Source organism: Musa acuminata, chromosome BXJ1-9, assembly GCF_036884655.1.
Source record: "Musa acuminata AAA Group cultivar baxijiao chromosome BXJ1-9, Cavendish_Baxijiao_AAA, whole genome shotgun sequence".
In the NCBI taxonomy this organism is placed as follows: domain Eukaryota; kingdom Viridiplantae; phylum Streptophyta; class Magnoliopsida; order Zingiberales; family Musaceae; genus Musa; species Musa acuminata.
The window spans coordinates 48017631-48033500 of record NC_088335.1 but is presented as its reverse complement, the minus strand read 5'-3'; the positions used below and the strand labels follow the sequence as shown (position 1 = coordinate 48033500).

The 15870-nt window shown below is 41.7% G+C and overlaps 2 protein-coding genes and 1 non-coding gene across 6 annotated transcripts; 2 read left to right on the top strand and 1 right to left on the bottom strand.

Annotated features, from left to right (window-relative positions):
- The first annotated feature begins 7968 nt into the window (after positions 1 to 7968).
- Positions 7969 to 10544, top strand: LOC135593947 (subtilisin-like protease 4). Its single transcript, XM_065084305.1, has one exon. It carries the CDS (start codon positions 8033 to 8035, stop codon positions 10301 to 10303), a length of 2271 nt encoding a protein of 756 aa, XP_064940377.1. The 5' UTR covers positions 7969 to 8032; the 3' UTR covers positions 10304 to 10544.
- Positions 10545 to 11639: 1095 nt separating this feature from the next.
- On the top strand, positions 11640 to 11711 carry TRNAD-GUC (transfer RNA aspartic acid (anticodon GUC)). Its single transcript has one exon. It is a non-coding gene; the product is annotated as a tRNA-Asp (tRNA).
- A 484-nt stretch (positions 11712 to 12195) lies between these two features.
- LOC135585638 (GDP-fucose transporter 1-like) lies at positions 12196 to 15713 on the bottom strand. Of its 4 annotated transcripts, none has more exons than XM_065084303.1 (3): positions 15549 to 15713; positions 14255 to 15431; positions 12196 to 12554 (listed from the first exon to the last, which is right to left on the bottom strand). In XM_065084303.1, the coding sequence occupies exon 2, from the start codon at positions 15312 to 15314 to the stop codon at positions 14262 to 14264; it is 1053 nt and encodes a 350-aa protein (XP_064940375.1). In that variant the 5' UTR covers positions 15315 to 15431; positions 15549 to 15713; the 3' UTR covers positions 12196 to 12554; positions 14255 to 14261. The 4 variants fall into 4 exon arrangements, with proteins under 4 accessions (XP_064940375.1, XP_064940373.1, XP_064940376.1 ...); XM_065084301.1 differs by having other exon boundaries at positions 14282 to 15431; XM_065084304.1 differs by having other exon boundaries at positions 14343 to 15431.
- Positions 15714 to 15870: the final 157 nt, after the last annotated feature.

Genomic DNA, 15870 nt, shown 5'->3' with positions numbered 1-15870 from the left:
ATAATATGTCAACCTCATCTTTGATAGATCGGTCGAGGGCGGCCAATATGTCGTAGTCATGGTAGTCATCCACGAAGCACACGTTATCGATGGACGTATCAGCTCTGGGCGCCATGCAGAAGGTCGTCCCGAGCGCCCGTCATGATGTCGGCGACGTGCGTGTCGTGCCCACCATGATCGATGGTAGTATCTTTCGTGCTTCTTGAAACGCCCTCGCCCCTCGACGATCGTAAGGTTGCACTTAACCACTTGAGTCATCCCTTAGCATCAGGTCGAGATAACTATCTCCGGAGTATTAAGTCTTGATCTTCAATGTTTTTAATATAAATTGTTGAAAAAAAATATAATTTCAAGACATAGATATTACAAGCCGAGAAAAGAAAGTTTAATTACTTTAAAAATACTACACTAATTTGAACGCCTACTTCTAAAATGAGATATCGACCTACGGAAGTAATAGACTGATTGAATGGACAAGTCTGATGATACGACAAAGTAAAGACGCAAGGGCTAAGTCAGGTAGATAAACCTGATAACTCAATGAAGGCTAGCATAATGCGACAAGACGATAAACTAAAGATCAAGACGAGGTGTTTGGGTTGACAATAAAGGGGACCTGAGTAGTTATTATCACATTTTGATTTTCAAAGTACTTGGTGAACGGATCTTCTTCAATCTCTATCCCGGCGTACCACTTCTTGAAACAAGCTAAGGCAAAATAGTATCCATATTGATACGAGAAGACTCATGACCTCTTTAGACCTTTCAAAAACTCGATGAAGGCTTTGTAGTCGATGACCACCTTCTCTTGATACCTCGATGTCATGGTCCTCTCAACCTCCAACGTATCCTTTAAAGCTCCTAGCTTATTGCCCAGACTCTAAATATGCTCATTCAAGACAGTCAATTGCTCGGTCATACTCATGACCTACTCGTTGGCCATGACAACTTGCTCGACAAGCTTAAAGTTGTAGGTCCTCATCAACTCCAGCTCTCGGATAAATTGTACTAGCTTATCCTTCATGCTATGATTGTTGCTCCAAATCATCTTCAATTATTCAAATAGATTAGCGAGACATTGCTCGACCTCTTGCAATTACGATGCCAGTTCAACTCTATGAGCATTTGCTTTAACAATAAGTGCTAGGTCTCCCCTCTCCCTCTTCAACCCCTCCACCTCCTCGTAAAGATTGTTGATCATAAGGAACTACTTATTAATCACAGAGCTAGCATCTCATACACAATCGAGAAGGGTCGTGACATAATTATGATACTACAAATCAAAGACAAAGGAGTTTGCAATGATATAACAATGTACTAAGGGGGTTAGCCATGACTTAGCTTATTAGCATTTCGATATGATAACTTATGTTGAGCAAAACCTTTGAGGGGGAATGGTATATGCTTTGCCATCATCGAGAATAAGGACCATCGATAGTATTGCTCCATGGCTCCAACATTAGTTTATATTTTTTGCCTTTCTTATAGACCCTCTCATCTTTGATGCAGTGGCACATCTAGAATTGAGTTCGATAGGTCGACTATCTTTACTAGTGCGAAGAGTAAAGACTTGCCCTTGCACATGTTAGACACTAACCATTGCCTCTCTCTTCTTCTTCCCGAGGAGAACTTTGAGTTTGGGGGTTTCTCTGAAAATGCTGGCGCCTCAAGGGTAAGAAGCACTTTGTTCGGTTCCTCTTTAAGAATTTACTCTTAGGTTCCTCGACCCATTGAGGATAGGACACCTTTTTTATAGCCTTCTTCTTCTTTGATTGATTGATGATGGAAGGATGGTCGGACTAAGTCGAGATCGACACCTCGAGGGCCAGCTCATGATCAAATGGGGGAGGAGCTAAAAAAGCCATTGTTGTGCCCAAAAAGGAACCAGCTCCCCTTCTCCTTAAGGCTTGAAGATCTATACCTATGATAAATTTTTAAAGTGTAAAATGGAGTGAAAAGGGGAGGTGCAAAAAGATTTATACCTTAAGGAGTCAGACCCATCTTGATTAATCAGTCCTTGTCTATCTTCCTGATAGCCTCAAAAGAAAATAGTACATCTCTTAATCAGAGCACTTAATTTGCCTCTCATCTATGTTAGGATCAAGAGCACTAAGAGGGGAGGGGGGGTGAATTAGTGCAGCGAAAAACTTTCGAGGATTTAAAACTGTGTTCGTATGATGAAATCGTTTCCGACGTAAAACTGTTTTTGGAAACTTAACTTGAAAGTGAGTTCGTAAATGATTGCAGCAAAAGTAATGAGGAAGTAAAGCACATATGAAGGTTTGCAGTAAGGTAAGCCGCAAGAATAAATGCAAACTAGAGAAGACGAGAGTTTATAGTGGTTCGGTCAATCGTGACCTACATCCACTCCTCCGATTCCTCTTATGTCGAGGTCACCGGCATCCAATAACAATCTTCTTTTACAAGGCGAAGATCAACCTCCTTCTTACACCCCTCTTCTCCTTTTACCGGGTTTAGGAGATAACCCTTACAAGCACTCACTCTCCTCTCTTAAACAGAATTCTAACACTTAAGCTAGAGGAGAGAAATTCTAGAGATTGCAGCAGCATTTTCTCTCTTTTAATCTCTCTGTGCTTGTGTGTTTTACCCAGGGATGGGAGGGGAATTTATTGGCTCCAAACTGGTTTGAATTTGGAGTTCAAAAATGTTATTTCCCATATTTTCGGGGTCCTAGCGGTACTACCTCCTGACTGGGGTGGTACAACCGCTTGGCAGCTCAGAGACTGAGCCTCTGGGCGGTGCCATCGCCTGACAGGGGCGGTTGCACCACCCAGTCTCGCTCGGAGACTGAGCCCAGGCGGTGCCACCGCCTGACTGGGGCGGTTGCACCGCCCAACTTTCCTGGGAGACCATCTCCTGGGCGGTGCCACCACCTAGCAGGAATTCTGGTCCGAATAGGTTGATCCATTCGGCCCAAATTGGGTCTATCAAGGGCCTAATTACCTCCAAATTAAGTTAATGGGATCACCTCCCATTCCTAACTTAATCTACATGCTAACTATGATATTTCTTAAGACATTTACTGCAACTTGCTCCGGTGCGTCAATCGCTTCTTCTGACGAACTTCCGGCGAACATCCAACGAACCTTCGGCGATGCTCCGGCGGACTTCCGGCAAACTCCTGGACTTGCGATGATCCACTTGGCGAGTTCCGACGAGTTTCTTTGGCAAGCTCCTGGACTTCTCGGATTTGTTCCCGCAGAACCTCCGACGACCGTCCGGACTTCTGTCGAACTCTCGAACTCCCAACGTGATCATAGTCTTGACTCCGGCGTAACTCCTGCTGCATGTCTTACTTCCATCGTAGTTAATCCTGCACATGTAAAACAAAACTTTGATCGAGATAATTAATCCTAAGCAATTAACCAAGTTGTCCGGCATGTCATTGGTCCCTCGACGCTTCGTCTGATTCTTCGGCGCATCGTCCTCTCCTGCGGCCTATTGCTCAATCGGCCAGTTGACTCCGCAACTCCGATATCCTTAGCGTAATACCTGCTTTTCTTATCTCGATGCCCGAGTCCACGGCCCGAAGCCTTCTGTCGATACGTCGACCGATCCACCGGCCCGATGTCCAATCTTCTGACATGTTCCTCCGGCACAACATGATTTTTCTTGCTTTAATTGTCTCATCCTGATCGAAGCATCCTGCGTCACTCAAAACACAGATTAAAACATAAACACATATCAAGTAGTTTCATCATCAAAATACGAGATTCAACAATCTGATAGGAAGTAAAGTGTGTTATTTATAAAGCATGTGGACCAAACGAGATTGAACCTCGAATCCCGACTTGTATCTATGAGGAAGAAGTACTCCTTCTAATCCTTATTATTAGAAGGGACACTAGTAACCTTAAAGCCCTCACAAGTAGCTGAGTAGTAGTTGTCTTTTGTCTTACATAGTCGATAGCAAATAGCAGAGAGTTTATGGGTCGGGGTAATACTGACATGGTAGTACTTCATGATGAACACTATCAAATATCATTGTAAGTTGGGTATCATTTGTGAGAGTGATATCCTCCACTATTGGAGGTAAGACATAGCCATTGGGTAAAGAGGAAAGCAAAGTGCTAACTCTAGAGCGTTAGAAAACAAACAAAGGAATATAAACATTAAGTCATATCGACAGTGACTCGATCGAGGGACCTGTAGCTCAAACTTGGTTGGGATCAGATATCTTATCTGCAAGTGATCCAGGAGTTGTATACTCATCACTAAGTCTCAATCATGTGTGCTTTTCATTGATTCTAAATCCTGAAGAATCTTCGAGTTCATCGGGATCTATTCTTTTTACAAAGGAGAGGTCGGAACTACCTCCGCCTTTGGGTTATCCGAGGACGGAACACCAACATTCTCGACCATTTGATAGTCATGAGATTGGGAGGAGCTTATACGAGAAAGGAAAGACATTCTGACCTATAAAAGTGGAAGTTCTTTGGGATCAAGATTTTGGAATGCCAAGGTACTAGAGACTCTAATGTGCTTTAAGGATGAGACAGTTGGGAATCAACCCACCTTCAAGAAGAGGACTAAAGACCAACTTGTATTGAAGAAAAAAGTCGACACTAAGAAGAAGAAAAAGCTCCTAAAGGTGGCCTTAGATGCTCAAATGAGAGAATGAGCCTCACCTCCATGGCTAAAGGGGATTTATAGGGAGGGGATCAATCTCTCTCCTCTTATATTAAAAACAAGTATTGGTCGAGTATGAAGATATGCTAATTGATGAAGGACCATATCAAAAGGTATAAAAGTGATCGATACGTAAAGATCACCTCGAAAGAAACCTGTTATAGTATAAGGCATAAGGCAAAATGTACACGAGGCATAAAAGATGACAAATCGTGTAGAAAAAAACCCACCACAGTGGGAGGCATGAGGTAATATGTGCTCGAGATGCATGAGTTGACAAAACTTGACCTATGTAAAAAATAAATCTACTATAGTAGGAGGCATAAGACAAAATATGTTCGAGACATGTGAGTTGGGAAAATTCATCCCACCTAAAGATATCACTCAAAGGCATAGTTCAAATTAGATTTGGAAAGCCCAACCCACCTAAAGCGAGGTTTGCTCGAGACATGAAAGTCAAGAAAATCCAATTCCCTCAAAGTTAGGCAAAAGTGGAGGGGTCGAGCATTGACCTCCTTTCCACATAAGGTGAATGTGTTGGATGCCGACCCCTTTTGTGCCGAAGGCGGGTGGATCGGGCGTCGACCTCCTTCGTCAACCGCGATGGAGGGGTGAGCGCCGACCCTCTTTTTGCCTGAGACGAATGACTTAGAGTTGACCTGGGCAACTTATAAGCAAATGTACTAAAAATAATAATCATATGGGCTCTTTTAATTAATTGATTATAAAAAATACTTAATTGATAGATTCACCGTATTATTTTTATTTGAGAAATAAATAGAAAAATAGAACGTGCATCACTTCGGTGAAATAATATCCTTTCTCGTATACTCAGCACACAGAAGATTGATGCATATATTATTTTATCTTTTCAGGTGGAATTAGGTATGTGATTGAGAACTATAATTACAGGTCAGGTGTCGAGTAATTGATATGAATTCTCCTCGTGTTCTTATTCATCGATGCATTATTACTTGAGTATTATTATTTAGCTTTCACGTCAGAAGGCAACGAAACCATCCTTGTTATACCTTAAGCGATGTGTTCTCTCTATATATTACGTTCTTATATGAAAAAATCCATCACGATGGGAGGTATAAGGCAAAATATGCTCGAAGCACATGAGTTAGGAATACTCTTCCCACCCGAAAAGAGTTCTAAAAGGTATAATAATTCAAACTAGGTTGAAAAAACCCAACTCACCTAAAGCGAGGCTTGCCCGAGACATAGAGGTTGGGAAAACCTGATTCCCTTGAAACTAGGCTAAAGTGGAGGGGTCAAGTGTCGACCCCCACTCCACTTGAGGTGGGTGCATTAGGTGCTAACCCCCTTCGTGCCCAAGGCGAGTGGGTTTTGTTGAATCTCGGATTTTGATGATGACGTCAATTGTCATTTGTTATTTAATCCATATGTTGAGATAAGTGTGCAGGATTAACTACGATGAAAGTAAGACATGCAGTAGGAGTTGCGCCGGAGTCAAGACTATGATCACGTTGGGAGTTCGAGAGCTTGACGGAAGTCCGGACGGTCGTCGGAGGTTCTGCGGGAACAAATCCGAGAAGTCCAGGAGCTTGCCAAAAGAAGCTTGTCGGAACTCGCCAAGTGGATCGTCGCAAGTCCAAGAGTTTGCAGGAAGTCCGTCGGAGCATCACCGAGGGTTCATCGGATGATCGACGGAAGCTCGTTGGAAGCTCGCCAGAAGAAGCGGTTGACGCATCGGAGCAAGTTGCAGTAAATGTCTTAAGAAATTCGTAGTTAGCATGATGATTAAGTTAGAAATGGGAGGTGATCCCATTAACTTAATCTTGGGGCAATTGGGCCCTTGACAGACCCAAATTGGGCCGAATGGATCAGCCCATTCGGACCCAGATTACCAGGCCAGAGGTGGCACCGCCTGAGCTCGGTCTTCGAGCTCTGGCAGGAGGTGCAACCACCCCTGACAAGAGGTGGCACCGCCCATAGGCTCAGTCTTCGAGCTCTGCTAGGCGGTGCAACCGCCCCAGTCAGGCGGTGCAATCGCCAGACCTGAAATTCCGGGAATTGACAGTTTTGAGCTCGGAATTCAAACTGAGTTGGGGCCTATAAATACCCCACCCTTTTAGCAACCAAAATCACCGAAATCCTGATCTTACTCTGTGATTTTTAGAGCTCAAAAGTGTTGTATGAGTTAAAAGTTCTCCTTCCTCTTTTCTTCCAAGTTTTGATATGTCAAGAGAGGAAAGAAAATTCTGTAAGGGTTGTCTCCTAAGCCCGTCCGGAGTGAAACTGTAAAAAGGTGGTTGGCCTCCGCCTATTGAAGGAAGGCCTCTAGTGGACGTCGATGACCTCGTCGGTGGAGGAAGCCAAAAGTGGATGTAGGTTAAGAATGACCGAACCACTCTAAATCTCGGTTTGCATTTACTTTGAGCATATTATCTTTACTACAAACCTCCTCAATAGCTTATTGCCTTCTGCACATTTACGTTCGTGTTTCAAAGTTTAGTATTTTCCAAATCGACGTTTAGACGTAAATCAATTTTATCGTACGAACATCATATTTTAGTTTACGCTGACACTCTAATTTCCATCATAACTGCAAACTGCATTCATAGACTTGTTTTAACTGCATCTTGCTTGATCACAAGTTAAAGTGATTTACGAATCGACTTTTCTACCGAAATCGCTCTTATCGTACGAACATAGTTTTAATCGTCGAAAGTTTTCCGCTGCACTAATTCACCCCCTCTCTTAGTGCTCTTGATCCTAACAGGTTTGACACCGACCTCCTTCTTCAATGGTAGAGGAGTTAGGCATCGAACTTCTTTCCACCTAACGCACGTGAATTAGGGCTGACTTGAATGTCAACAATGTTTTTTTCATAATAATTATATAAAAAATTAAGTTATAAAAAGATAAGAAATAAAAATAATCATATAATAACTGATTACCAAATATACTAAACATAATAATCATTTGGACTCTTTTAAATAAGTGATGATAAAAAAAATTATAATTGATAAATTCACCCTATTCTTTTTATTTGAGAAATAAATAAAAAAAATAGAACAGGCATCACATGGCGAATAATTTCCTTTCTTGGATACTCGCACACTCATAAGATTGATGCATATATTATTTTGTATTTTCTTGTGGAATTCGGTACATGATTGAGCACTACAGGTCGTCAATACATGTCGAGTAGCTGATATGAACTCTCCTCGTGTTCTCATTTATCGATGCATTATTACTTGAGTATTATTATTTAGCTTTCATGTCAGAAGGCAACGAAGCAGTCCGTATTATACCTTAGGCAGTGTGTTCTCTATATATTGCGTTCTTGAATGCAACCTCCGTCACCACACCACCGCAGGCTTGCTTGCGACCTTTCCTTCCCATATCCTCCATGGATGACTACGATACAGGTCGGTTCCAGTTCTGCGTTCTCTTGTTGTTCTTGTGTGGTCTCGCTGGTGCAGTGAAGGGTGACGACCAGCTTCTCCTTCCCATCGTTGATGACCGATGGGGCAACAGTAATGGCCTCCAGACCTTCATCGTCAACGTTGAAGAGCCCGAAGACGTGGAGCTGCTCAGCAGCCGGGAGCTGAAGCAGTGGCACGAGTCCTTCCTGCCAAACGCCACCCTCGACTCGGGCGAGCCGCGGCTGATCTACTCGTACCGTCACGCCATCAGTGGATTCGCCGCCAAGCTGACGCCGGAAGAAGTGCGGGCCATGGAAGCGATGGAGGGGTTCGTGTACGCGCGGCCGGACAGGACGATGCGGATCGAGACCACATACACGCCTCGGTTCCTGGGGATCAGCAAACCGGGAGGGGCATGGGACAGTGGCAACATGGGCGAAGGGGTTATAATTGGGGTGATCGACACCGGGATCGCCGCGGATCACTATTCATTCAGTGACGACGGGATGCCTCCTCCCCCGGCAAAGTTTAAGGGTTCATGCGGACCTTTTAGCAAGGTCACCTGCAACAATAAGATTATTGGGGCAAGAGGATTTAATTATGGACCAGACACGGCCGTCGATGACGACGGTCATGGCACACATGTGGCTAGCATTGCGGCTGGGAACTTTTACAATCGTGCCGAGGTCCTTGGCATGGCGGCAGGAACGGCCTCCGGCATGGCACCCAGAGCTCATCTGTCCATCTACAAGGTGTGCTACAGCGACGGGTGCTGGAAAAGTAACATACTGTCCGGCATAGACCAAGCAATCAAAGACGAAGTCGACATAATACAGATGTCCATCGGTGGAAACAGTACTCCACGATTCAATGATGACGGGGTTGTGCATGGCTCGCTTTCCGCATTGCGCCGCGGTATCTCCGCCGTCGCCAGCGCCGGCAACCAAGGCCCCAATCATCTTACGCTGTCCCATGATGCGCCGTGGGTCTTGACCGTGGGCGCGAGCTCCACCGACCGAAGAATAAGAGCCACCGTGAAGCTGGGCAATGGGATGGAGCTGGACGGCGAGTCGGCCTACCAACCGACATCATTCGACTCCTCAGTCATGTTGCCAATCGTCTACGGGTTGTTCTGCAATGACTCATCACAATTGAATCATATCTCTGGCAAGATAGTGTTGTGTGAGCCCGGTGATATTGCAAACATCGAGAAGGGGAAGCTGATCCTCCGGGCTCGAGGCGCCGCCATGATCCTCATGAACCCACCGTCGAGAGGTAACACGACCGGATCCGAGGCTCACGTCCTTCCAGCCTCCAGCTTGAGCTACAACGACAGCATGAAGGTCGTAAGCTATTATAGCACAGCAGGGGCATCAGTTGCGGCAACGATCGTCTTCAAAGGTACGGTCTTTAACAGCCGGCCGTCTCCGGCAGTGGCATCCTTTTCCTCCAGGGGACCCGGAACCAGGAACGGCGGCATTCTCAAGCCCGACGTCGTCGCACCCGGCGTGAACATCTTAGCCGCATGGCCATTTGAGGTCGGACCGGGAGCCGCAACTCGGTCAAAATCGGCGTTTAATTTCCTGAGCGGCACCTCCATGGCAGCACCTCACGTCAGTGGGATAACGGCGCTGATAAGGAAGCAGCATCCCCACTGGTCGCCCTCCGCGATCCAGTCGGCGATCATCACCTCCGCCGACGACCGAGACCTCGACGGCAATTACCTGATGGACCAGCAGTCTGGTGGAACCGCCGACGTCGTCGCGGTGGGTGCAGGGCAGCTGAACGGACCTAGAGCTCTAGATCCGGGTTTAGTCTACGAAATCGACATGGGAATCTACCCCGCCTACCTTTGCAGCCTAGGCTACACCGAGACGGAAGTGAGGATTCTTTGGGGGAAGAACGTCTACTGCCGAAACCAGCAACACGTCGATGCGTCACAGCTGAACTATCCTTCGATCACCATTGATTACAGGAAAACCAAGTACGTGATCTCCGTGAAGCGTACAGTGAAGAACGTCGCGGCCGGAGGGGTTGAGCATTACCATGCCCGTATGACTATCCCGCCGGGGGTGACAATGGCTCTCTCCACCAATGCACTTCGCTTCTCTCGACCTGATGAACAACAAAGCTACCATGTCACCTTTGACATCGACCCCGCAGCTTCACCAACTTTCCCATATTCTCGAGGTAAACTCGAGTGGGTTTCGGCTAAGCATCTCGTGACCACCCCTATCGCGGTGTACTGGCGATGATCACGTCCATCGAATAAATATATATATATATATATATATATATATATATATATATATATATATATACATTTGTTCCCACGTATGTATGACCGACTTAAAAGCTCTGTCGCCCCAATATACAATAAATAAAAAAAAGGTCGGTTGATAAAGTGAAAAAGAAGCTGGTAAGAAAGAAATATATGTTCTAGCCATGTCTAATATTGAGTTCACATGCATAAGTAAACCATTAATGATAGCTTAATAGCTCTAAACTATTAATATAAATATATTTAATCCTAAATTAATGACAGTGATAGATTATTTTTTTATTGTATGAGGTGTCAGGTCATAGAGTCAGCCTTAATTATTATGACTAATTAAATATTATCTTTATAATTAGTTACATCTGGTATTTCAATCTTTATATTTTTAAAAATTATATTGGAATCCTTATATTTTTAAAAATAAAATATTGAGATCCCTATATATAATTAAAAATATAATTTTATAGGATTAAAAATCAAGAAAGAGAGAGGATTTTGTTCAATGTAATTTTTGAAAGTATAGAAATCGAAATACTAAAAATAACTAATTATAGAAAGTAATATATAATTAATCCTAAATATCAATAGAGCACGTTGCATTATTAGTATCCAGAGAACAAAGAATTTAAATTGTTTGAAAAATTGAATTATATGGGATTTTTTGTATAAATGAGACTTTTTTTTTTATAGAGAGTAAATAAAAATTAAATTTTGAGAGCAGTTATAAAGAAATCATCATATTTAAATAGTTTTGAATGGCAGTGGTTTTGAACTGTATTAAATCATAACTATGGCCAAACCACTGCCACAATTCATAAGCATTCCACTCAGTTACCCCTAATTGGGTTACCACCTGAGAAGAAAAAGATAAAGATGTGAAATAGCTATGCGTGGGATGACAAGTAGAGAGAGAGAGAGAGAGAGAGAGAGAGAGAGAGATGCTTCCTTCACATGTTAAGTTTTCTATTGTTCAAATCTCATGACATTCTTTGTGACAATAAGCTTAACAGTCAACTCTAAAACACAACAGGTCAGAATCAAATGAGTCAACTTAGCCATAAAAAAACTCTTGAGATCTTCAACACAAGTGGAGACAATCATCTTATTTTTCAGCTGCAGAGGATTGCAGATCAGACATAGAATTAGGGCTGAGTACATTCAACTGTAGTTGGGGAGTCTCAGTGTTTGAACTCTGATGGGAGAGGAAGGCTTCTGAAATGGATTAAAATGGAGCATTTGTTATAAATGAGGATGGACCCTTTTTGTTTCTTTTAATGGTTAAATTGAATAAATTTAGAACAGTTAACATCAAAGTCGTTGTAGTATAGTGGTGAGTATTCCCGCCTGTCACGCGGGTGACCCGGGTTCGATCCCCGGCAACGGCGTTTAATTTTTAGGTTTGTCATGTTAATTCGAATTTTTTTATTCGCGAGGTTAATAAATTCTTAATTTATGAGTCGAGTGGCTTTATATATATATATATATATATATATATATATATATATATATATATATATATATATATATATATATATATATATATATATATATATATATATTCGAATTTTTTTATTCGCGAGGTTAATAAATTCTTAATTTATGAGTCGAGTGGCTTTATATATATATATATATATATATATATATATATATATATATATATATATACAACAAAATCATCAATTTTTATGAGAAAATTAGTTTCAATGATAATAATAAAAAAAAAATGTTGGAAGCAGTGGAATACCGATCCTTAATCGGACCTTCTTGACTCAAACAATTTCATAAAGAAGAAACAAACAGATGGAACATCATGCTGCTTTTTAACATGATATCCCCCCAGCTGTGATACTTTCTACACACTTATAACAATTTACCCAATGGAAATCTCCACTACTTTGATAATTTGAATTATTGGGTGAAAAAAAACAAAAAACTGAAGACATTGCCATGATCCTTACAATTATCCATTTCATCTCCCACAAAATAATTTTGCAACAATCCACATGTGAACATGTCGCATACAGATCACCTAAGAGTTGGTGGTAATCCATCCTCTCAAAAAGAAGCTCCATCTTACAAACTTGGTGAAGTCATCCTTCAGTGTTTTGACTTGGTGACACTTTTACCTCTTCAAATAGATTGATAACTGGTCCTTTGACTTCAAGAAGAAAGAGAAAATAATTTAGGGTAGGAAAGTTCTTTGAATATGTTGTTTGTCATCTTCATGGCTGGAAAAGACATCCAACATGGAAACAAGGTCAGCACCGTAATGGATCTTTAAATTGCATGGACAAAGCAGGAGACTTGGATTAAGAACTCCACAGAATCAATCCATAGGTTCACAGCTAAAAGCTTGGTATATGAAAACTTCATGAAAACATCCAGCAAAAATGAAGTAACCTACTTAACTGTGGCTTAAAAATAATGCAGTATTCACTACAAAGCAGAAGCAAAGGAAACAGAGGAAAAATAAGCTTTTATTACATAGTTTTAACTTTTAATGAACTTTCCCACATAAAGGGTCCTTATGATCCAAATGAATCAAGTTTCTAAATCATGCTTGGCCCATATGGTAATATCAAAACATTCACAGCGCAGAAGCTATTCTTTCATACTATCTACTAGACCTTAATGATGACCTCAAAGATTTGAGTGAAGGAAATTGTAAATTGTAGTAATCTCATAATTCACATCTGACATGAAATGTGATGTGAATAGTATAAGGTTATGTTATTACCCAACCAAGGAGCATATGAAAACTTTTGAGGGGTAAGTACACATGATTTTTTACCAGAGTCGTGATGTCTATATTCATAAACTTCTCTACAAAATAAAAAAATAACATCTTTATTTATTTCTTTCTTAAAATTTCATCGAACAACGAAAATCCTAATTTTTCCTAGATGGAATTGTTCTCATGTTTTACAAATAGTAACTTACGGAGCATGCCTCCATCATGGGCCCATATTCACCTTACAAGGTCACTAATGAGGTTGGGCCATTAAATGAAGGATGCGTAGATATGAGAAGATGATCTTTCCTATATATAAGTAGGACAACAACAACAACAACAAAACAGTCATAAGTCCAAACTATTTGGGGTCAATTATATGGATCTTTTGCAACCATTAATATATGTAAAAAAGCCTTAAGATTCGGGTTCATGAGATCTAACAGAGTTTTACACTGGTTATCAATGACCTAACGTAACCCTCCATCTTTTTCATTCGGGCTTGGGACTGACATTGTCGATGTTTCCTATATATACATATACATATAGAAAGGTTTAGCCTTATGATATCTATGAGAAGCAAAATACTAGTTAAGGATGTTATAGTTTGCCATGGTCATCATGAGGTATATGCACATTTTGTTCTTTTTTTTCTCCTTTGAAGGCTACGCTATGCACAGTTAGATAACAAGGAAACTTCTGAATAAGTCTCTGTAAAGATCTGTGTTTTGTGTGGTGTACATTGTAAAACAGCTTATGAGAAGCTACATAGCAGTCTGTTAGTTTAGACAATCTGTACGACAAGAAGATTATGAGAAGTTTAGGTTCATCCTTGTGGCACAAAAACCAGATACCTTATGCATTGTTCTTTACGAATTGAATGAATGACTAGAAATAAAAGCATCCTGAATAAGAGACGGAATTTGTGGTCAATATCATGTTGCTTCATGTTTATTTCATAAGGACTGCTCTACAGGAAGTGCAGTGGATATTCCAGATGACTAACACATAAAAAGCAGATCAGATGAAACAATAGATGAGTAAGAAACTAACCCAAATTGCATAGTTGTGCTTGTGAAAGTAAACACTAATATGGGGATTCTCATGTAATGCAATATCAAAAAGAAAAAAATATCATGACAATGAAACTTCTGTGACAAAAAATTTGCTTCTGGGATAAGAAGAATAATCTCTTACATTGAGATCATACTGCAGAATCCTTACCAGATAGACCCTTGCCTTGTTTTTCAACTTCAGAATCAGAATTACCTGCCATGACATTTACCTGCTTAGAAGCCATAGAGCCATGCTGTTGTGATGGGTTTCCTATTCCAGTAACTGATTGTTGATACAGAATTCCTCCCACAAGTGTCAAAAGCAAGCAAATCAAACCAAACTGGCTTGCATGCTTGTCCCAGATCAACACATTGATTGCAACCGTGAGAAACTTGTTGACAACACCGGTAACTGTAAATGCAGTAGCAGAGACTGCTTTCCTTGCCGCAAACCCAAAGAAACTGATGAGCAATCCAAAAACACAAGACAAAACCACTGCAACAAAGGCAATGAAATCAAACCAGATCCCAGAATTGGATCCATAAGCTGCAAAGACATCTGCATACTCCCCAGTGACAAACCAAAATACCGGCGCCATCATTAAGGACAGAAGATTGTTGTAGAACACAAAACCCCATGTGTTCAGACCCAAATTCGTTACCATGTGCTTTATGTAAACCATCTCCGTTGTAATGGTTATTAAATAAGCGATGGCCCATGAGTATGCAGTGAGGGTGAATGCCGAATCATTCATCACATAGCCAATTGCACCCCCCAGAATAATCACAAGAGATAAAAATGTGAGCTTCGAAGGGCACGGCTGCTTTCTGAAGGCGGTATCAGCTATGGCAACCAGCAGGGGAGTCAGGGATCGGAATACTATGAAAGTATCAACATTGGCATGCCGAAGGAGATTGGTATTGGTGAAAATGGCAAGGTAGAAGACAGTAGCCGCAGGAAAGAACTTCTTTGCTGTCTCAAAGGTAAAGGGATCATAGTAAAGAAAACCCAGCTTCCCGAGAACCCACACACCAAGAGCCGAGGTCAAGTACTGTAATGCCGTTAACAGGCCGGGATAATTGAACATTGTGATAGCAAATTTGTTGATGACAGCGAGCAAGCTGGAACAGAGAGCGTAGCCCACAACAAGGCTAGTTGTGGTGTAGTATGGGTTTGAAGCTTCGAGTTTGATTCCAGCCATGACCGTGCGCTCGGCCGTTGCAACAATCAACAGTGATCCCTCCTCAGGTCCGATCTTTCCATCTATCCGATCGGATGGTCGACAAGTTCCCAGAAATAAAATCTTTGTCGGTAAATTCTCAAAAAATAGATCCAAAGTAAAATATTAGAATTACATGAATACAAAAAAATAGAAGGTCTTGGATGTCATCCTTAGATCTAAAACAGGAAAATCGAGGTAATCAGCATCTTCTACCTTGATTTTGACGATGAACAAGAGATATAGTTCCAAGGGTGCAGGAGAACCAGTCCAGGTGCTCTGAGCTATCGGGAACGCCAGCCAAAAACAACTATCGATCCAAAACCATAGAACGAGATGGAGGAGGAGGAGGGGAGGGAGGCAGCGGATCGAAATCGATGGCGAGGGATAGAGCAACGGAAGTAGCGAAAGCCGTCGGGTGCTTTTACGGATCAGTCCCTGTCAAATGTTATATGACACACAAAGCCCTTCTCAATATTTGTGTACTAAATGAGTTTAATATTATTAATTTTTATTTTAAATATTTTAAATTAGTGAT